At 38.7% G+C, this 23613-nt stretch overlaps 1 protein-coding gene across 3 annotated transcripts in view; it reads right to left on the bottom strand.

Annotated features, from left to right (window-relative positions):
* Prkd3 (protein kinase D3) overlaps window positions 1-9920 on the bottom strand; it is a 70094-nt gene extending 60174 nt beyond the window's left edge. For 2 of the 3 annotated variants that reach the window (XM_048353111.1, XM_048353113.1), the window contains exons 1-2: window positions 9802-9920; window positions 1383-2310 (exon numbers count right to left, since the gene is read on the bottom strand). In XM_048353111.1, the coding sequence (XP_048209068.1) occupies window positions 1383-1670 (288 nt within the window). In that variant the 5' untranslated portion in view covers window positions 1671-2310; window positions 9802-9920. Of the gene's footprint in view, window positions 1-1382; window positions 2311-9027; window positions 9184-9801 lie in introns of those variants that run through there. The other variant, XM_048353112.1, reaches the window with a different exon arrangement.
* Between the last annotated feature and the right edge of the window lie 13693 nt (window positions 9921-23613).

The following is a 23613-nucleotide window of genomic DNA, read 5'->3' as shown; positions in this document are numbered from 1 at the left end:
ATCTTAGGGCTGGGGATATGGCCTAGTGGCAAGAGTGCCTGCCTCATATACATGAGGCCCTGGGTTCGATTCCCCAGCACCACATATACAGAAAATGGCCAGAAGTGGCACTGTGGCTCAAGTGGCAGAGTGCTAGCCTTGAGCAAAAAGAAGCCAGGGACAGTGCTCAGGCCCTGAGTCCAAGCCCCAGGACTGGCAAAAAAAAAACCAAAAAACAAACTTTTATCTTAGTATTAATACTCTTAATATCAAAACATTGGTTACAAGTTTCTATAATTTCAAGTATAAAAAACATTACATCTAAATTACAAATTGTACTTGGTTAAATTCTACCTTAATTAAATACTATCTTAATCTTAAGATTTGTAACCTACTTGCAAATGTTTTTTATGAAAAAGCTCTGTAGTGTGTAATGAAAAGGAAACCAACAGCAAAGACACTGGAAGATAGAGCTATGTAAGACAGCAAATTCCTGTAGTCCTTGTTAGTCAGGACAGAGGCAGGAAGATTATACACGTTCAACACTAATCTGGGTAATATAGCAAGGACCACCCCCCCCCCCAAAAAAAAAAGGAAAAGAAAAAACCAAAGGCAGCAGATCTACAAAAGTTATTGTTACTTTGGGCCACATGCTTTGAATAAAATCTGCCACATATGCTTAGTTCATGAAAAGCATAATCTAACACATTCATATAATCCATTTGAATAGTTGATCACACTAGCTCAACATCAAATCAAGATTAAAGGCATTTAGCTAAAGTTTCTTTAAAAATGATATGGCATCGGTAATAAGACAAATAAGTAAGAAACAAACCTACCCCTAAGTTTCAAATACTTTATCATATAGTCAAAATTGATTTACCTATTTTAGAGAGTGGTACTATAGTTGATTTATAGTTTAGGTAGATTCTGAACATTTCTAAATGATAATCGGGATCAAAAGGGAAGGGGAAAAAACAAAACAAAGGAAAGGACAAAACTCAAGGCACCTACAAAGTACAAGGTTTACACTGGAACTTGGCAACTGCTGTGACCACCTTTTTTGGTAAGCCACCTCAAAATCTTACTTTCTTCTCTGAAAACAAAGAGATTTCCTATGTTTTCTTGACTTTATATATTTTCCTGTTTTTAAGAAACAGAACAGCAGAATTTTAAAGCATGGCTAAGTGATTTTTTAAATCTGGGATATATAGGATTTCATATGTAATTTCAGACTTGCACCTCAGTCTATTAAAACATTTCCAAAAATAATAATCAAAACATGATTAGGACATAAATTACCAATGGGTCTTTATGTGTGAACTAACTGTTGCATGTAGAATTTATAAAGCATTAGAAACAATATTAATTAGAAAAAATGACATAAATAGCTTGCACAGTACCTTCTGGTAAACAATGGAACACACAAGATCCTTGACAGAAGATAAAGACAGTTCCTGGGCTTCGATGGTAACATTCTCCCGTGTGAGGCCAATCTGCAGTAGAAATGAAACTGTATGCACAGAGCCTCTGGAGTTGGTGAGTGACGGTGCACTGAAGCTTCCATTAGACAGCCGGGCTGCGAGGCCTGTCTTTGGACTTGAACACGGAGAAGGAGTTGGAAGCACAGCAGAAACAGTTGCAGGTAATGCAGACTTCTGGGCTGATGGAGGGGAATTATTTGCAGACATCTGCCTTTCTTTATTCTTCAAAAATAGTTGTGGATTTTTTTTAAAAAATGGTTATGAAGAGATTTGCAAAATAACAGCAGTAAAAAAGTATGCACTTCTAGATTTAGATGAAAGCTTCTGTTTTCCTTCTAAGCCACTCATGCCGATGATTACAAATTCTATTGCTGTGGGTCAAATACACAAAAGGTCCTATTTCTTTTAATGTCAGTCCCATCAAGAATCTTGTCTTTAGAAACACAACCAGAGATCTGTAAAGGATTTCACACAACTGACTTCTCCTCATAAGGACAGTGTAAACATCGCTTATTTACTCAACATTTCTTGCTTTCTTTTAAGTCTGTTCTCTCACTTTTTTCAAAAAATACATATTGAATAAAAGTTTTCTGTCAAGATGAAATTTTCCTTGTTTAAAAAATAGTGTTCTGGATTAATCTACTCAATGCTTATCCTTCAGTTCAACGATTTGATGGGACACCTTCTAAAAAAGCTCTGTCTTGACCCTCTCAAATGTCCTCACCTTCATTTTGGCAGGTGAACTTTTCTATGATGAAGTAACAAGCTTTTAAAAATAATACAAGCATATTTCATTTGATGAATGGGTCCACCGAGAAAAATTGATGCTTTCTGAAATGTTGACAGCCTAGAAAGAATTTTAAAACACATTTTAATAAATTATCCCTTAACCTTAATTAAAATTAAGAATTCTGTAATGTTTTAAAGTGATAAGTTTTGGTAGTATGTTTGTAATTTAGACATTTTGAGTCTAGTAATTGCAATTAGGTTTTAAGAGGGCCTTCTGCTTGAAGAAACAATCTTGCCACACTGCTCATGTCTGAAACTTGAAGAAAAACGGTTTTTAAAATTTCTTTTCTTTGTATTCCTTTGAGACAAGGTCCTGATAAGTTTCCCAGGCCAGTCTCTTGGGCTCAAGTGATTCTCCTGCCTCAGGGACTACAGGCGCATAATTTATCGTATTTCATATCAAACACTTATTTTAGAACAAACACTTTTACTCTACAGTTATAAAACAGAGACATGACAAAAGAGAGGGAAATAGAAGGGACAAAAAAAAGCAAAGCAAAAGTAACATTGTTAAAAGAGATATACAACTTTCAGAAGGTTAGGAAATAGGAGGGAGGTACATACTGCACAGTAATATGGCCAGAAAGTGTGAATAGTGACATATTTGACAAAAATGTAAGATCTCATTATAAGCTTATGGGTTATTTGGGCAGCAGTACTGAGGCTGGAACACAGAGCCTAGGCACTTGCTAGGCAGGCATGCTACCACCTGAGCTGTGCCCCTAGCTCATTTGAATTATTTTTCAGACAAATTCTCCCACTTTTACCTGGGACAACCCACACCATAATTATCCTATTTATGCCTCCTCACAGCTGGGATTACAACTGCATACCACCTCACTCAACTTTATAAGTTGCAATGGGGTCTCACTGGTATTTTTGCTGGACTTGATCTTGAACCATTTTCTCCCAAACTCCACCTCTTGAGGAGTGAGCCTCTGTGTTCTACCTCATCATTAGGTATTTTTAGCAGTAGGAAAGAGAACACTATGTACAGTTAAATATCACAGTTTTTAGGAAAAACAGCCTTAGAAAGTATGGCCCATAAAGCTAAATGACTCACAAAAGATGGACTTTTCTAAATTCAATCTAGATTCCATTCCAATTCTAATGATGAAACAGTGAAATACCTACTGTGGCCCAGAGTAGTTAATAAAGACAAATTAGAATGAATATGACAGAAGGGCAAAAATACACAGCTATAGTAATACAATACAAATGAGAAATATCAGAAAAAACTGCTGAAAGAAAAAAATCATGTATAGCTGCATTCAAGTATATTCAAGTACTATTCAGTATTTGACAGTTTATAAATGTTTAACACAATGTCTCACGAGTCCTCTTTGCAAGCTGACAGGAAAATATCATTTCTGCATTTTTTGCAGATGAGATTTAAAGCAGAAGGTGACAAAGTAGTTGACTGGTTGACTAGTCCGTATCACATGGCTACGAAGAGGTGGAATAGAAATTAGAACCTAAGTTTCATGTTTTCTTCCCAGGGCTGTCTCTATGTAACACACTATTCACAAAGAGAACAGGAACTGAGAATCACTGCACAGAAAGGATGCTGCTAAGGTTGAGAGATTACACAGACAGAATTGCCCAATTTGTATCTTCTCTTCTCTCAAGCTTTTAAACTAAAACTGTTAAGGAAAAAAAAAGTACTGAGAACTGAAACCTAAGTTTCATGCAAAGACTAAAACTTTAATTCTCTCCCCCCCCAAGTTCACCATCTTCTTGTCCCAGGTTATCAAGTGCTAGGATTCATAATTTTTATGCAAAGTCAAGTCTCTGGACCCATACACTGTCCATTCCATATAGCTAAAATTATGACCCAGTGTTATTACAAAATGACTCCAATAATCTTGAGAACTCAAATGAGCAAAATGACCATATGAGATGGGTAGAGTTGCTTCAGCTATTTAGCTAGAGAAGCAGATAAGCAAATTTTAGAAACAGTATACATAAACTTAAAAATCCTTAGCCAAATCTGGGGATAGATTATGAAGCAAATGGTATGTGAATAAGAATAGTGATCACTAGAGGTGAACCTAAATTCAAGCAGACAAGTAATGTCAATTCTACTACATTTACAACTTAGAATATAGAGATCTATCGCCTCACAGTAACCCACTTCATAATTGAGAAAAGAGGAATTCATAGTTAAGGTACTTTCCCACTATTATACCGTTATCAAAGCTGGGAAAAAATGTACATTCTGAAATATTAATATTATTCAAAATGGTTTCCCATTGCTAGTTTTGTAAACATGTACAAATGTGAGATGGGTGTCAGTTAAATCTGGTAAATTTGCTACTGTATGTCAACTTAAAATTAAGTCTTTTTTTTGGAAGGGGTGGGAGCAGTACTCGGGTCTGAACTCAGGATACATAGCACTTGCTAGGCAAGCACTCTACCACTGAACTATCCTCCCTAGTACTTTGTAGCTCTAGTAGTTTTTCTAGTAGGATGCCAAGTTTTTGCCTCTGTCAGGCTTAGACTGTGATCCTACAACCTATAGCCTCCCATGTAGCTGGGATCATATGTGTGCACCATCAAGTCTGGATTACTTATTGAGGAAGTATAACTTTTGGCCCTGAACCTATATTCTCCCATATCTACTTCCAAAGGAACTGGGAGTACATGAATGAGTCACTGTACCAGGCTATGATGTGTATCTTAAGAGGAAGGACTTCCCTAGAACTCTCCTTAACTCTATAATGTTTTCCATAATGTATGAAGTAATAAGACACAGCTGATATGCCTGTAAAATTTTCAGGCTGAACAAATCTGAGAAATAAACTAAAATTAAAACAAAATTTAGGAAGGACAAATGCAAACCTTTGCTTTTAGTTTCAGAAAGCTAAATGTGCAGAGAAATGGGAAAATGTTGATTTGGAAGCCATTCGTATGAGAATGAGTTATAAATAAAGACTTAATGGAGTCTGCATATACAATGGGTAACTAACAGTACTAATGCAAACCTAAGTCCCCCAGACACTGAGGACTCTCTGCTATCAATCCATACATTCACTGAGTCTGCCTACGTTACTAGTGCACTTATTTCTATGATCCACATTTTTAGAGCTACAGATTTTTAGACTGGGGGTGGGAGCATGTACCCAGATACAGGTAAAATTCATGTGTTATATAAGTATCCTCTTAACAGAGCCAAATAATGTAAGTGGTCTTTAAATATTTGAGGTGCTAAGGACTGGTTTTATTCAGTACCAGCATTACTGCAGAGAACAGAAGCAAAATGAAAATACCACCACCATTTACTTGCATCACAATTTGTGAGACCTGAGCTCCTATGCATAAAGAATTGACAGTGGTACTTGGCTTACAGTAAGTGCTCAAAATACGGTGAGTTTAGCCATTTTCTTAGTAACCAGGTTAAGGAATGTCTTCCCACTAAATTTGTCTCATTATACCCATTAATATTTACCAAATAAGTCAATACACATGGCTAATTTACCAGAACTAATAATAACTATTCATAATAAACTATACAATTTTAAATAAAAGTGAGTTTGCTGTTTCAACATGAGCATGAATATGCGAAGACATCATAGTATTGTATGCTCACTCATCCCATCTGTTTCCTCTCTTCCAGTTTCTTTTTTTTTGGGGGGGGGGATGTGTGTGTGTGTGTGTGTGTGTATGTGTGTGTGTGTGTGTTTGAGAAGCTTTGATTTGCTCTGTATGATGAAACAAAATGTGGCAAAATATTAAGAATATCAAAAGAAATCTAACATCTCCACACAAACCTTGCTTTGTTGTTTCAATTTTTTTCTTGTTGCCTCAATTTTAGAAAGCTAAGGTGTGCAACTTATTATTTATAAAATACAAGTCAATTAGATGTTGTTTCTATTATATATATTATTATTTATTATTTATAATGACAGTATCATCTAGTTAGCAAGAAGTTCTAGTATATTTATTTGGAACACTTCAAATATTCTTTTGGAAGATGGGCACCAGCAGTTCATGCCTGTTATCCTAGCTACTCAGGAGGCTAAAATCTGAGGATCACAGTTTAAAACCAACCTCAGGTAGGAAAGTCCATTAGACGCTCATCACCAACTAAGCCCTAAACATCCAGAAGTAAAGCTATGTTTCAAGTGGTAGAGCACTAGCCTTGAACACCAAACTTCAGGGACAGTGCCTGAGTTCAAGCCCCAGGACCCACATACAAAAAATGAATTTTTTGTGTGATGTTATATGCCACATATCCCATTCAAAGAAGCTTATATAATGTCACCATTGTTGAACAGAATGGACAGACAGGATGTTAAAGGCATTTTGATTCTATTCTACCCAATTATGAGAGACAAGAAGAAACAAAGGCCCTGGAGGTTAGGGGTCTGGGTGAAGTGAAGTTACTTCATGGTACTAAAACAAACCGACCTACCTTCTTTGTGCCCTCAGTCCTCTCCTCCTCAACACATTTCCTACCTTAATATTAGTCATTAGCTAGAAGTTCTACCAGTAGCATTTTCATCCAATAAATGCTTACTATAAAAGACAGTGAAGTTTATAGAACAGTAACCAAATCAGGAGTGGCCATTGCAATCTCTGGAACTCACAGACATTCAATGAACATTTGCATAAAATATCTAGGTAATTACAAACTGAGAGAAATGGTATTACAGAGTATACATAAGAGGACTTGATTTCAGCTGGGCCCTCAAGGACAGGCTCTTTAAAAAATAAATGATATTTAAGCTGAGACCTTTATACAGAGTCAGGGAAGCTGTGAGAGACAAGAGGATTCCAGGAAGACAAAACATATCTAGTTATTGAATGTTCAAAAGGAAGCTCATTACTTAGTACAGCCAGCATTCCTTCTATGCTCAGTAAAGACTAAAATGAAGAGGAAAAATGCTTTTCCTATTTGGAATGGTCTATTTACCACGACTTCCACCAGGAGAGTTGCCCGTGTTCAATTCAGTTTTGTATGCTAGGAATGCTAATCAAGTGGAGCATTGTGCCTCCACCCCTCTAGCTGGTATGTACATGTATTCTTTTATCATATAAAAAATTATGTGGCCAATGCAGTAAGGCCCCAATATGCTGATGTCAACGTCAATGTTTTCCCTTGAAAGGTTTGACTCTCCTTAAGAATCCTGGTAATCACCCTTAAAACACCATGCAAAAATTCAAGTATGTTGATTTTTAAAAATCTTATTTTGTAGCAATACCTACATCTACGAACCCATTTTTCAAAAAGCATTTCTATTCCGTAGATTACCATCATACTTTCCCTCCTAGAAGCTCAGCATTCCACTACACAGTTTCCTCTAAAATTCTGTTCCTAGTCTAGACCAGCAGCATTTGAATCTCAGGCCCTCCATTGTCAGGCGGAACACTGAGGGGGCAAACCATGTGCACTCTGCACAGGCACTGAGCGATCCACAATGTGACAAAGCAATGGGAAGAAGCTATGTTGAGCTGAATTTATCTTCAATTCTGCAACCAGTAGTATCTGAGAAATCTGATTGGCTAATAGCCAATGAGCAATTTCTCACATACCATCACTACAAACTAACCACACAAGTGAAGCACTTTTTTTCTACTTTCAAATTATAACTAAAACATCTCCTAAATACCTTATCTCATGTTTTTCTTAAGACAACTACTTCAAAGAGGCACACAAGTTCAATTTCAATTACATAACTGGAGAGCCTCAAAGTATGCTCAGCTCAGGAGATTATCAAATCAAATTTAAACTCCTACTAGTAAATAATTTCTCAATGTGTCAAGTTCTGAACAAGAAAATGCTTTTAAAAATGAGCAATTAACACCAATATGGTTAATATTTTTGTCAACTAAAAATGCTTTTAAAAACCAAGAACAAAAGGTCCCTTTTGTGAAAAGTACACTCAAGTGACCATCTATTCACATACACACACACCCGGAAGAGATGCTTTCAACTAATATAATTTTTAAAACTTAATATCTGAAAGCTTACTTATTAAGTTCTTTCATGTGTGACAGTGTTTAAATTAAAAACAATCCAAACAGAGCAAAATGTCTATTTAAAAAAGGTCATCTGATAAAACAAAATGTATAAATGTGCATTACTGAAAGACTCAGTAGTATATGCTTTAAAAAACTAGTTTTAGAATTTATGCCAGTCCACATTCTTGAATCCCAGTAATCCTCAAGTAGGATATGCTTTATTAAAAGCTTTGTTAAACGAGAATATTCAAAACTCATCTGCTCAGGTCACCACACTTAATTACTCTCTTCAGAGGTAAAACCTGTAGGAAGGAATGCTACTTTTATGAAAATTTGCAGTTTCTTGTTTCTGGCCAATTGTCATTCTTGATCTCACCCGATTCTCTCGGGAGGAGGAAACCCAGCTCAAATCGGTAAAACTGGGTAACAGTGACCTGGCACCTCACTCTTGGAACTTTTGCCAGGTGTGTGTAGTTAGCAAATCCATAGGAATTGACCAGCCCATACTGCATTAAAAGTTTAAGCTGTTATCCAAGCACAATTTAAATCCCAGAATACATAACTCTCAACGTTAGGCACAAAACAGAAAGCAGCTGTGGAGTGATGCACCACTGTTTAGGATTCCAATAAAGGCATTTTTTTTTAAAGTTTTTGTTTCGTTTGTGGCTGCAGCTCCTAAAGGCCGCGCGTGTCCTACCAAGTAGTAGTATAGTAGTTCAGGGTGTAACTAACTTATCCTTCCAAATCAAAGATGACACCGATCGTCTTACTTCCTGTGGGTCTGGGTGTGGTTGGAGAGAGAGACAGTTACTTCCTAGGCATCCATCTGCGCGTGGAAAAGTCTGCAGGTCGCGCGTCGCCCGATTGAGATCCGTGACTGCGGACCCGCCACGGGCCTACGCTTCTGGCTGCGAGGACTTGAAAAACAAAATCCCCCAGAGGCGTTCGAGCCGTGGGGTGTGTGGTGATTCTATGACGATCACTGTCGTGGCTCCATACTCCTGGCGTGTCTCCGCGGAAGGGAAACCTCCCGGGGGCTAAGCGGCAACTTGCAGACCCACGGGCAGGGCGGCCAGGAAGCCGGGGTGGGGGCTCACATCCTCCCGACACCCCCACAGACGCCCCCACGAAGGGCTCCCAGGGATGAAAAGAAACCAAAAAGGCGCCCCCAGAATCCCGCTCCGCGGAGCGCCGCTGGCCGGGGGCTGCGCGCGGGAACCAGTGCGGGGGAACCTCGGGGCACGCCGCCCTCCGGGGACCCGGGCCGGGGGGGGGGGGTCACCGGCACCGGACCAACTCAAGTTGGCCTCGGCGAGGCCCCCGGAACTCGGCCCCGGAGACGCCCCCCGCTTCCCCCGACTTCCCGCCCAGCCCGCGGCCGCCGCCCGGCCCCCGCGCGGGTCCCGGGTCTCGGGTCCCGAGTCCCGGGTCGGGGTCCGGGTCCCGCCGTCGCCGCGTGCGGGATGGGGGAGGGGCCCGCCGCCTCCGCCCGACGGGCCCCGGAGAACAAAGCGGCGGCGGCGGCGGCGGCCGCGCCAACAACTTTTTCGATGTCTGCTTCGCAGTCCCTGAGGCGACTACTTACAGAGGCGGGCTCGGCCGGTCGTGAGAAACTCCGCACCCGCCAACGTCTGAGTCCTCCCGACCAGGCGCCAGCGAGGCTTCATGCGCCGGGCGAGGATCCCGCCCGCCGCCGGCGCCCCTTCCTCCCTCCCACCCTCCCGTCCCGTCCTGAAGCTGAAGCTGAGGCTGGAGGGCGGGGGGGGGGGGGGCGGGGGCGCGCGGGTGGCGCGCGGCACGCCGGGAGTTGTAGTTCTCACCCCCCCTGCCGCGCGGGGGCGGGAGGTCGCGCTCCCCTGCAGCCCAGGGGCAAGGGCAGCAGCAGGAGTGGGGGCAGTGCCAGCTCTGGGTGTTGGAGGGTTCGCGCGTCATCCTGCGAGGTCCCGATGTGGGCGCGGGGCGGGGGGGCGTTGTGTGGATCCAGTCACGCCTGGGACTTGAACCCCACGAGTGCTACTGCCTGCCGCGGCCAGGGACTTCAAGGTGTGCAGAGCAGAGGGCAGCGTGTCCCCCCCACCCGCGAGGTCCACGCCTGCCCGCCTGGCCCGACCCCCCCCCCCCCCCCGACCTCTGGCACCGCTGTCCTTGCATCCCACACCCGGGCAGGCACTGCCGGAGCCCCTCTCCTCTGTCACCGTGCCCCCCAAGTGTCTGCTTTCACCGTGTTCTGTGTTTCCTCCTTGTCCGCCTTGATCCTGGAGGGTCGACCCCTGCCACCAAAGGGGATGCGCAGGCGAAGATCGCGGAACCTAGGCTGCTTCCCCATGCCTGGAAGCCAGGGTGACCACGCGGGTGAGTGGGTGGGGCGTGGGGGTCGCAAGGCTGTGCATTAAATCATCAATGTCATATGTGAAAGAAATGCCATCTTCCGGAAACCAACCCTTCTCCAAGGCAACGTTCCATCTCTCAGAGTACTTAAATAAAATAGATTGAAGCCATTGGAGGTACCGCACTCAAACATCGCTCTGCTCTCCGTTGAAAGCTCAAGGGGACCGCTTTTGAGAATAGAAAGGATATAAATCTTAATGGCGCCCCGTCAATTTTCATGGATACGTGTACATGTGAAGTGAAGAAAGAAGTTGCTTCATCCATTGATTGGTTAATTGATATTGATTGGTTGATTTGATAGGATTGTGGTGATAGGAATTGAACTCAAGGCCTTGTGCATGCTAAACACATACTCTACCACTAACTGCATCTACAAACACTAGGTAGATGAGACATTTGAAATAAGTTATGTTAAAGATGGGACAGTAAAATCTTGTATAATGCTAGTCTACTCGAAAGCTTTTCTTGTTTTTTTATTTAATTTATTTATTGTCTAAGTGGAGTACAGAGAGGTTACAGTTTCATTCATACATAGACAGGTAGTACATTTCTTATCCAACTTGTTACCTCCCCCCTCATTCCCCGCCCCCTCCCCCCATTAGTTGTACAGTTGGTTTACACTTCCCTTCTCCCCCCCCCCCATGAGTTGGTTTACACCATATAGTTTTGTAAATATTGCTGTTTCATTGGTTTGCCTTTTTATCTTTTGTGGGAAGCTATTTTTAAAAAGACATTTCTGACCTCAGGAATTGGAAGCTGCTAACATCCAATAGCATGTGACTTAATCTGATTTTTTTTTGTACTTAAAAGTCTCATTCTGCCATTTTTCGTAAGTCATTATCATTCAATCCATCAGTTAATAAGTGCAATGCATCTTGATTGTCAACCCGAGTCATTCTTTTACTCATAAGATTGAAAGTAGATTCAAGTGTATCTTCTTTTTAAAGAACTTTCCTTCTCCACCTCCTTTTCTCTCCCAACAGAAATTTTAGCCCATTTCCAAATATTCTGTCCCTTCAAGATTCCCAGGATCTTGTTGGAGCAGTTTACAACTAGTCTCAGCTCATAATCGACTTCCATGAGGGTTCTTGAAGAGATGCAAGTACACTTCTTAGAAGTAACTTGTTTAAAGGAATTAAATTGTGATTTTTTTTTTACTGAGATTTAGGTATTTGTGTCTGTGTAAGAATAGATACACATGTATGTATATTACATTGCATTGCATTCCTACCATTCTGCTTCTCTTTAAAAATGAAATTATCTTCCCTACTTTAGTAGGGAGCACATTGAAGCATGAGACTATCTTTGTACTATGTAATAATTTTCCTGCTTGACATGAAGGATGGTTTCCACAAGACTTCCATACCTACTCTGAGCATTACAGAGATAAAGAGGCTTTCATAAGTAATATATTTTATGTTGAAGAGAAAATATGATCTTAATGATCATGATAGAAAGGAATATTCTTTTGGTGGTTTTAAGCAGTACAAGAAATGTACCCAAGGCTTAATGTATGAAACTGTAACCTCTCTGTACATCACTTTGATAATAAATAAGAAAAGAAAAAAAGAATCTACAATCTGTTTCTTCAGCAGCAGTTGTGAAACTTCTGTTCCATGGTTACTGCCCCATACTTAATGACATACACATAATCTTTCACAGATGTTCCTGAATATAAGCAAAGGATTGAGACCATTGTCACTTGAAGATAACAGAGCTGCCAGATTCAAAGTCCTAAATGCATGATTTGCTAAGAACCAGCTAGAAAAAAATTACTTTAAACTTCAATTTTGGATTTAGTTTGTGGAATGTGGTAACTGGAAACTTACTTTCAGTTTGTGTCTTTTTCCATGATCATGGGACACAGTGAAAAATTTAGAAAACATTTGAATGCTTCAACATAGAGTTAATAAATAAGGGAGACAGTGCTTTAGGACCTAGCGTACACTAGGTGTAGTCTTCAGAACACCCTCTCTTGCCTAGCATAGTGGTGCATGGCTGTACTCCTAGCACTTAGAATGCTGGGACAGGAGGCTCAAGGCCAGTCTCACTTTACTCTGAAATCCTATCTCAAATAATAAGAACAAGAATAATTCTTACCCTATCACGGTTTCCAACACCAGATCCTAGTCAGGGTCTCAAACTGGATTGCTGCAGTTAGTTGGTCTCCCTTTTGTGTAGCTCAGACTGTTACATCCATGGTAACACATTTATGATGGTTACATATATCACTGTCTTTGATTTTTTGCAGGCTGTGAGTAATTGTTCTACATCTGATAGTGTTTGATAGACAGTTCTCATGTAATTTGTTACCTTTCATTGAGTAGACATAAAATCTACTGGGAGCGCTCTCTCTCTGCTTCTCCTACTGAGTTTGTGGAAACCATGTCTTGTTTTGATTTACTTATCATGTAGCATAGTGCTCAGTAAATTTTTATTGAATGGGTGAATTTTTTCAATATAACTTGATTATATATACATAGATATATAGATAGCCTTGAGTCAGACACAGTTATTCAGTTTTATACAGCTTTCCCTGTCAATTCCACAAAATTGATCTTTTAAAAAATTGCACTGTTATTTAGCTTTATGTAATTAAATTCATTATAATTTAATTACATTTTAAATTTGTTTTAATTTGTTTCACTTAATTACATGTTTAACAACATATATCCACAACATATATGTTGTGCCTATATTATATATTTATGTCTATGTTTTCCGGAACATATATGTCACATAACACGTTTTATATATAACATATAATATACAACACACAGTACATATAACATGCAACAAATACCCTACATGTGATTATATATATATAGTTATATATATATAGTTATATATCTGACATAGTTTAGTCACAAAGGTATGGTATGAGTTATTTACTTAAGAAAGATTAGGGGAAAAAAAAAGAGATTACTGCATATACTCCAGCTAGGATTTCACAAGATTTTTTTTTTTTTGTCAATTGTTGGGCTTGAACTCTGGGCCTAGGCACTGTTCCTGAGCTCTTCAAGACTAGTGCTCTACTACTTGAGCTGCAGAGCCACTTCTGGTGGTTAATTGGGGGATTAAGGGTCTCACGTACTTTCCTGCAAGGGCTGTCTTTGAACCATGATCCTCAGATCTCAGCCTCCTGAGTAACTAGGATTATAGGCATGAGCCACTGGCGCCCAGCACAAGATATTTTTAAAAGCAAATATTCAGGCAACTTCTAATTTTAAGAGACAGGTATTTCTCCTATCCTCAGTAATTCTTGTTTCTCTTTTTGGCTATGAAATAGGTTCCTCCAGGAAATAGAAAGTAATTCATAAATGTGCTCATGGGTTTTTAGAATACCTACAATTATCAGGGTTATTCAAGATTTCATTTGAGTATTAATTTAAAAATTCTTTTTGGAAAGTTTAAACTAGTTATATTTAAAAATCCAACTGGAACTCCTTAAGAAAAGCAGCCTAGACATCAATGTCATCATTGCAATAAAGTTCCACTGAGTATATTTCAATATGTATCAAACTCATGTGATAATAGTCAAATCATCGACTATTAAAAGCACATTATCTCTTGTGCCCAGAGCTTGCTCTGAAGGATGACAGCATGGCTGATACCTTTCAAATATAGTGCAGTGGCACAAGGACTAAAGTGCTAAAGAGCTAAAGGCATTTTAGACACACAGATGCATAAAGAGTTTTCTACCTTGATTTATCTGCCTTAAAACAAGGCAAGACTGCCTGCCCTAGGAGGAAGCTGAGCCCAGGCCTCCTCCACATGTACAAGAAAGAGAAAGACAGCTCCCATGGAAGGAGAAGTCACAGAGGTCTGGACCAACAGGCCTCAATAGATCCTCCCCAACTTCTGTGACTTCACTCACATATTTCTAATCTCGATAATCAAAGACTGTTAAAAAGAATACATATTTAGTTTAAAGATCTAATCCCCCACCCCACCCGCCGGGATCATTTCAAAGTTTTCATGCATGATTAACACATAAGGGGCTTCCCTATGCTGGCTAAGGTAAGCCAGTCAGATCCTTTTGTAATTGGTTGTTGCAAATCTCTTGATTAGGAAGAAACTGCCTGGTTTCAAACTTTGGTTATACGGTATTTGGCTCTGGCAATTCCATTATGTTTTGGCCAACTCAAACAATATCCCTTATAAGCTGGTTAACAAGTTCAAGCCCTTTTTCCTTATTTCCTACAGCATAAACAAAATGAGTTTGTGCAATTCTCTCTGTCTTTCTCTCTCTGTCCCTCCCTTTCCTTTCTTTTCCTTTCCCTTCCTTCCTTCCATCTCTCCCTCCCTTCTTCCTTCCTTCCTTCCTTCCTTCCTTCCTTCCTTCCATCTCTCCCTCCCTTCTTCCTTCCTTCCGTCTCTCCCTCCCTTCTTCCTTCCTTCCGTCTCTCCCTCCCTTTTTCCTTCCTTCCTTCCTTCCTTCCTTCCTTCCTACCTTCCTTTCCTCCTTCCCTCCCTCCCTCCCTCCCTCCCTCCCTCCCTCCCTTCCTCCCTCCTTGCCTCTTTCCCTTCCTCCTTTCTTCCTTCCTTTCTTTCGGAAACAATCTCCCTCCCTGCCTCTTTCTCTTCCTCCTTCCCTTCCTCCTTCTTTCCTTCCTTTTTCTTTCTTTTGGAAACAATCTGCCTCTGGAACCTTCCTCTTGTCTAGGCTTCTTAAGTAGTCATACACTGACTAATTTATCATGCCTGAGTAACTTCAAAATGTCAAGTGTCTCCCGAAAGGATTCAGACTATAATATTAGATTTGAAGCTGTCTCAGTTCTTTAATGATAATGGCTAATTTAGCTGAAGTCTAATTGAGTTTAATTTAGCTCATTTGTTTTCTCCCACTCCCTGGATTCCCCTTGAGATTTTAGTCTTTGATTTATTGATTCACTAAATAATTCTGAGAGGCATTTTCCCTTTCAAACACTTGTGCAAGGCACTTGTTAGAGTCTACAGGTGAAACAACTCTTGTTCTCAGGAGCATAAATTTTATTAACTAAGATGTGAAAAAAAATAAGTAGGAGGCAAAACAAAAGGCTAGACAATGTCAGAGAAGTGCATCTTGTATTTGTGCCTATGTTGGCATAAACAAGCCTATTGTAGTGTGAGTGAAATAAAAGTATAGAAAATTTACTCAAGTGCAATCCATAATACTTGAATGATAAATGATTACTGTGCATTTGCTACGCTGTTTAACTACTTGCTTGTTTTCTGGTGCTGAGGATTAAACCTAAGGCCTCATGCAAGCTAAGTATATGCTCTACTACTTAACTACCCTAGAGTCTGTACCAAATCTATACCACATAAGCTAAATGTATAGTAGGCTTTACCACCTACTTATGTAAGTATTCTATGACATTTGCACACTGACAAAATTGACTAATAATGTATTTGTCCAATTCATTCTCATCATTAAGCAACACACACCTGTATCTTTATGCTTAAGATGTGTGTGCTCAGTGAGACCAAAGGAGGATATTCTTAGGAGGGGATCACCAAGTCTCAATAGCTATGTGCATAAAATCATATAAAATGATGTTTAGTGAAATGAACTCCAAGAAATGGAAACTTTTTTTGTTTGTTTGTTATTTTACTTTTTGTGGATTGTTGTTCTTGTTTGGTTTCCCTCACTTTTGTTGCTCTTTTTGATTTCTGTACTTTTTGTCTTGTATGTAAGTTTATCTGTTTGGGGGAGGGTAAGGTGGAACACAGAAATAGTGGGACAAAGGGTGAACTAATTCAGCAGTGATACTAGACACATGTTGAAAATGAACTATACAACTTGTGGGAGAAGAGGATTGAGAAGGAAAAACTGGGAGAAGAGGAGGGAGGAAGTGACACTGTTCAAAAATAAATGTTCTCATTGCAATCTATGTAACTGTAACAGCACCTTTATAATAACAAAAATTTGAAAAAAGATGTGAATGCTATCTCTGTGTGATTTCATAAAGTCACATGAGTTGTAGTATACAGAGCTGTAAGTAGGTTATAGTTTAGTCACAATTCCACATTTCCCCCCATTTTCAGTCTATAAAAGTATTGAATAATATCTCTCATTATATCTCCTATGTATGGGTTGTTCCTGGGTGGCATTCATTTTTCTGTCTAAGCTATTACAATGTTATCTGCTTGATGTTCATTTTCTCTAAAAGAAGTATTGAAAGAAGACTATTTTGCTTTATTTTCTAAGTTTAAATTTTATTGTAAAGGTGATAGAGGGGTATTACAGGTACATAAGTAAGGTATTGAGTACATTTCTTTTCATACGAGGTTACTTCCCCTCATTTCCTCCCACTTTTTCCCCTCCCAATCTCCCTCCTCCCCATGTTGTGAAGTTCATTTCCAGAGTAGTCTACTTTGCCTTAGAGTAGAATGAAGATGCCTGTGGTGTAATGTGCCTGTCATCCCAGCTTATGTAGGAGGCAAAAACTTGAGGAGCACAAGTTCAAAGCCAGCTGAGGCAAGGTTACTGAGACCTTATCAACAAAATAGAACAACCAAAACAGATGGAGCAGTGGCTTGAGTCATAAGCATTTGCTTAGCACTTAAGACACTCTGTGTAAAGGTTTGTGAGGCTACCATTGGCAAAACACAATATATCATTTCACAGTATATTTTTAAATATATATGCATACATATATTTTATAATAATATTTATATAACTATATATTTATATACACACATTTATATACATGTAGACATTTTATACATATTTATGCATATATCAATTTATTCATACAACATATACTTGTATAAATGTATATGTATATTTGCATATATATGTGTGCACTCTAAAATATTATTGGTTCAATTCTCTGCACTGTGCTTTTATAGTTTTTCTATGACTATTCCCTTTTGCATCTGAAATTTCCTTCTAGATCCTTCCTAAAATTACTACCTTCCTAATTCGCAATACCAAAGAAATGTATTATGAAATGCAGCAAATCAGTTTCTTTTTTGCTTCGTCACAGATCTCTAAATTCAAACTGTAGTGTTCCCCTTAATAGGTAGGTGACTTACTGAATGAAAATCACCAAAGAGCAAACCTTGGCCAGTAACAGAAGGGGATTAATCTTGCTAAGACTGTATGCTGAAATTTAAGCTTCTTGTTCAGGGGAAACATTTAGGCACACTCTCGATGATACCATCTGAAATGCTTTTTCAGACATTAAAATTGAAGGTGGATTAGTTCATCCAAGTCATTAAATGAGTAATGGGAGTGTATCTAAACTAAAAGGAATTTTTTTCTGACTCAATTCTGCTGTTTTATTATTACTAACACTCAAAATACTTTATTATTTTTGTTAGATATATAAACTAAACAAACAGCATAAACTTAGACTAAACTTAAATCTGTCTAGCATCTATTTATATATGATGAAATGTGGTTAAAGGTGGAATTTGAGTTACGAAATTATGTTGCAAATTTCTAACTCATTATTATTAATAGTAGATTTGTATAACATAGCCGGCATTAAAAAAATAACCGTTGCTATTTTCTGTTAATTTCTGATATTTTAAAATATTTTTTGTTTGTTTGGTGGGTGGTGAGGATTGAACCCAGAGCCTCATCCAGGCTAATCATGTGCTGTATCACTGAGCAACACTTATAGGCTATATTTATTTGCTTGCTTACTATCCTATTTTTGCACCTCATGGAAAGAGAGGGAACCTTTCTCCCTTTTTCACTTGAGTTGTCTGAGCCTAACCTGCATCTTAAAAACAAGGATGGGAATGGAGATAGAGTTATGATTTCAAAATTATGGTTGGAGTGATCTTTAAAAAGTCAGAAAGGTACTAATTAACAATCATAGCTTATATCAATCCAAGATGACAAGATTGCAAGAGAAAGCATTTTTTCAGTAGAAAAACTTCACAATTAGAACACAGATAAATGGGATATAACAGAAAACTCATATGATTCCAAGGCAAAAAAATTGCCTCAATATTGACTTTAGATTATATTAATTTATAGTTTGGTATTGAATTATTTTGAAAAAAATCTCTTTCCTTTTCCTTAGAGACCTAATGGACACATGCTTAAAAGAAAGCAAGCAATGAAAAAAAAGAATATTCTACTAAGAATCTGGAAATAAAATCAGTTCAGAAGTGCCTAGTTTTCCCTTTAGTGAAAACTTACCTTAGCATATGAGATTTTTAGATTTTAAGAGCTACTTAAAATCCTCCCTTGAGACTATAAATGGCTGTAGAATTGCTGTGGTTTGGATGTGGTTTGTCCTCACAAAGGTTCAGGTATTGGAATTTTGGTCACCAGTGTGGCAATTTGACACGTGATAGAAGATGATAAAGGTCACTTAGAGGAGTACTTTGGGAAGGAATTAATGTGGTCAGGGTAGAGCCTTGTTTGCTTTTTTGTTTGATACTTTTGAGTGTGAGGCACTGGTGTTCAAACCTCACATCTATGGACTTGTACATACTTGCTCAGCGCTGAGCAAGTCCTCTACCACTGAGCTACATCCCCAGCCCTTGATGTAGTTCTTGTGGGACCCGGGTTAGTTTTTCTTTTTTTTTTTTTTTTGGCCAGTCCTGGAGCTTGGACTCAGGGCTTGAGCACTGTCCCTGGCTTCTTTTTGCTCAAGGCTAGCACTCTGCCACTTGAGCCACAGCGCCTCTTCTGGCCGTTTTCTATATATGTGGTGCTGGGGAATCGAACCCAGGGCTTCATGTATACGAGACAAGCACTCTTGCCACTAGGCCATATTCCCAGCCCCCCGGGTTAGTTTTTAAGACAAGGTTGTTAAAGGAGAGCAAGACTGATCCCTTCCCAAACTCTCACTTCCTGTCTTGAATGAAATCTCTCTCTTTCAGGTGAGCTTCTACAGTGTAGACATTCAGCATGTTGTAATGCAGTTTGATGGAGGGCCCTGCCAGATCCAGCTCCATTTGACTGTGAGTTAAACTCACTAACTTCATCTTTCAATGCTGTAAGTTAAATACATTTGTTTTCTTTATGAGCTACCTTGCTTCAGGTATTTTGTCACAGCAATGGAAAATGGACTGAAAGTAGATTTAAATACACTACCTAAAGTTAAATTAACTTTGTATGACCCTTGACACATTGCTTAATTTTCTCTGTCTTAATTTTATTGTCATTGACAATGATGATAATAATATTACTAATAAACTAACTCAAAGAACTAAATGGTCTTTAGAAACATGCCATTATTGACACACTTAATTTTCCTGATAAGATTTTCAATCACCCCATAAAAGTTTTGCTATAACTTCTAAATGGACAATATTCATGAAATAACACAGTTTTGTCTTTCAGGTACTATCACAAATCTATTACAGAAATTGATGCTTTGTCATTTTAGCTATTTATTTTTGTTCTGGAGCTGGATCTTGAACTCAGAGCCTGAGAGCTTTCCCTTAGCTTTTTCATTCAAGGCTGGGGCTCTACCACTTGAGCCACACCCTTATTTCTGGCTTTTAGGTAGTTATTTGAGGATAGGAGTCTCATAGGCTTTTCCAGCCTGGGCTGGCTTCAAACATTGATCTGCACATCTCAGCCATCTGCATAGCTAGGATTACAGATGTGAGCCTTGAGCTCTTGGCTTTGTGATCTTATTTGACCTCAAAAGATTTTTAAAAATACAACATAGGTGGAATTTCTTGACTGAAACTCAACATGCACACACACACATACGTACTTAGATTCTGTGTGTGTGTATGTGTGTGTGTGTACTTAGACTATGTATTTGGCTATTTCTCATAAACAGTTGATTGAAAATTCACATAGTCAGTTTTGTCGCATAGATCAGAACAGTCTATTCTTCAAAGAGTGAAGTTTCTCTTTGCTTCTTTATCTTTTGGGCTTCTTCTGCCCTGTACTCTCTACTCTGTACTCCTTGAGTACAGAGACATTTTCTACTAGAGACTTATTTCCTTGATTCCTGAATTAAAATTTTTTTTTCAGAACTAAGAGAAAAACTGATTTTATTTTAGAAAAAAACCAGTACAAAATTAGTCAAGGGGTGAAAGTTTCATGTTGGTGAAAAGAACCAGTTTATAGGACTGTACCTTTCTCTCTTGAGAGGAGAGTGAATATTATTCTAGAAGGCTGAGAAGGAAGCTGGCTGGAAAAATCAAAGGAGTAAAGGAACCTTTTTTCCCTAACTTTTTTTTTTTTTTTTTTTTTTTTGCCGTTTGACCTAACCTCTGATCTTGTGAAAGGAGTTGGGAAATTTTACAGGAAATCTGGAGTCCTGAGATCAAAAATCTGCAGAAGCAAAATTTTAATTTTTCATGTCATTTTTGAAAAGGATGCCATACAGATTTGGGCAGGGATAAATTGGGAATCTCTAATTCTCTATGAATAATAAATGATCAAAGACTAGGATGTGTCCGTTTCAGGCTTGCAGGGGCAAAATTAGGCAGGAAAGTAGAGGATTATGTAGAGTTTGAATCTAAGCTGCTTAAAAATTTGTCTAGGGCTGCCCCACTTTCCTGATCTTTTTATTCTTACCCTCAAGGCCTTACAAAATAACTACCAAGCAACACGTTGACTGACATTATAAGTAATCTGATTATATGACTTTTGCTAATGTAACTCTCAAAGTATATAGCTTAATACAGTGGTTCTCCGTTCTCCACGTTAGAATCACCTGGGGAGCTTTTACGCAATCCTGTATGCAGGCCACACAGCAGACATCTCTGCTGTTTAAAAAAGCCTCTGAAATAATTCTAATGTGGATCTACAGCTAAAGCCATCAGCATAATCCATTATGTCTCCAGGTAAAAGAGATTTAACAAAACTGTTCTCAAATGTTGTGGTCCCAGGACTCTTTACATTAATGACAAGTATTCAGGATCACTGTTAACTTTTATTTATGTGGATTGTGTCTGCCAATACATATTGTATTGAAAATAAAAAGCATTTTATAAATATTTAATTATGAACTTAATGGATAGGGTTGGGAAAGATGGAGAAGAATGATAGAAGGGATGATACTGACTAAGATACATTGAACTTACAAACTGATTTGTTGAGATGAAACCACTTTGTACAAATAAAGATATAAAGAAAAAAATATATTTCACATGTTTTATGAAAACATGAGTTCTATACTTCTTTTTCTTTCTTTTTTTGTGATATTGGGGTTTGAACTGAAGGTCTCATTCTTTTTTTTTTTTTTTTTGGCCAGTCCTGGGGCTTGGACTCAGGGCTTGAGCACTGTCCCTGGCTTCTTTTTGCTCAAGGCTAGCACTCTGCCACTTGAGCCACAGCGCCACTTCTGGCCATTTTCTGTATATGTGGTGCTGAGGAATCGAACCCAGGGCCTCATGAATATGAGGCAGGCACTCTAGTCACTTGGCCATATCCCCAGCCCAAGGGTCTCATTCTTGCTAGGTAGGTACTCTAACATGTGAGCTATGTCCCCAACTCTGTTTTGCTTTAGTGGTTATTCAGTCTCAAATTTTTTCCTGGACTGGCCTCAGTTCTCAATTCTCCTATCTATGACTCCTGTGTTGCTGGAATTTATTGACTGAACTGAAGTCTTGGTTAAGTTTTTCTTCTGGCTGGCCTCACACTTCAATACTCCCCATCTCTTCTTCTCTACTAGCTAGGATTACATATTTAGGCTACCATGCTCAGCTCTGAAAATACTAATTTTTTTAAATGAAAAGATTTCAATAAGAATATTGGCACTGTTGCCTATTTTTAAAAGTTCTTGGGCTGGGAATATGGCCTAGTGGTAAAGTGCTTGCCTCGTATACATGAAGCCCTGGGTTCAATTCCTCAGCACCACATATATAGAAAAAGCCAGAAATGGTACTGTGGCTTAAGTGGTAGAGTGCTAGCCTTGAGCAAAAAGAAGCCAGGGACAGTGCTCAGGCCTTGAGTTCCAGCCCCAGGACTGGCAAAAAAATAAAACAAAACAAATAAGTTCTTTAAGGTCTAACTTCTTAGAAGCCATCCAGATACATACATTCAATCTGTTATAATGTTATTTTTATTTAAGTATTAAATAAAAGTTGGCCTAATACAGACCTCTAGTAGGAAAAGGGAAAGAGGAGTATTTTAATAGCCCTTTCATATCATTGTTGATCATCTTTGTTATCAAATTGAAACTTGTCATCTATTAGTATCCTGTGTCAGTTATAATTTAGAATCTAAAACCATGTGAGTAAATGGTTTTACTCCACCACATTAAAACCATCACATTATACTAAAAGTATTCTCACATATAGTTTGAGTAGATTTTTGTATCATAAAGAATTGAAAATTTGAAAAATGTCAAATCACTGAGTTATCCAGATATTCCAGATGTTAGACACTTTATTACATATTACAGTCACATTTACTAACACCATTTATTTCTTGAAAAAAATACTATGTAATGGGAAACTACTGAGCATATAGTAGAATATAGTAATAGGTTTATCAAATCCAATTTTCCCCAGAAAGATCCAATTTTATCATTGGCAACAAAAACAGTCATTTTCCTTGAAGGTGTAGACGCAGTTTATTTATTCTCAAATAAATGTCTGGGGGATATCCAAGTCTGAATACTTATCATTTGTCAGCTGTTCTTCTTTTAATTAAAAGATGAATTTCATGAACAGCAAATAGTTTTCCCTGCAACTCAAACCATGGAAGGCCTGTTTTCTCTTGAGATAACAATTGTCCTTTACTGTGTGGCAGCAGAGCCTTATTTGTTCTTCTCTCTGGGCATTTCAAACAGAAAAAAAACATGCTATCACTTTATGGTTCCAGTTAAGATCAATCTTGATATACTACCCCAGCCTTCAAAAAATATATGTGAAATGATGTGCAGTTATTGGAAGACAGGTATCTCAGGAGAGTGATGACAGATGCAAATCAAAGCAACTCTGAGATTCCATCTCACCTGTTAGATTGAACAACATTGTGAATTTGAACAACATCAATGTTGGCGGGCATGTTAGGGAAAAGGAACCCTATTGTACTGTTGGTGGAAATGTTCATTTATATGTCTTGGGAGTATATCAGGAGGTATAG

Source organism: Perognathus longimembris, chromosome 8 (assembly GCF_023159225.1).
Source record: "Perognathus longimembris pacificus isolate PPM17 chromosome 8, ASM2315922v1, whole genome shotgun sequence".
In the NCBI taxonomy this organism is placed as follows: domain Eukaryota; kingdom Metazoa; phylum Chordata; class Mammalia; order Rodentia; family Heteromyidae; genus Perognathus; species Perognathus longimembris.
Note: the sequence above shows the minus strand (reverse complement) of the source record. Positions and strands in the feature narration are given on the sequence as shown.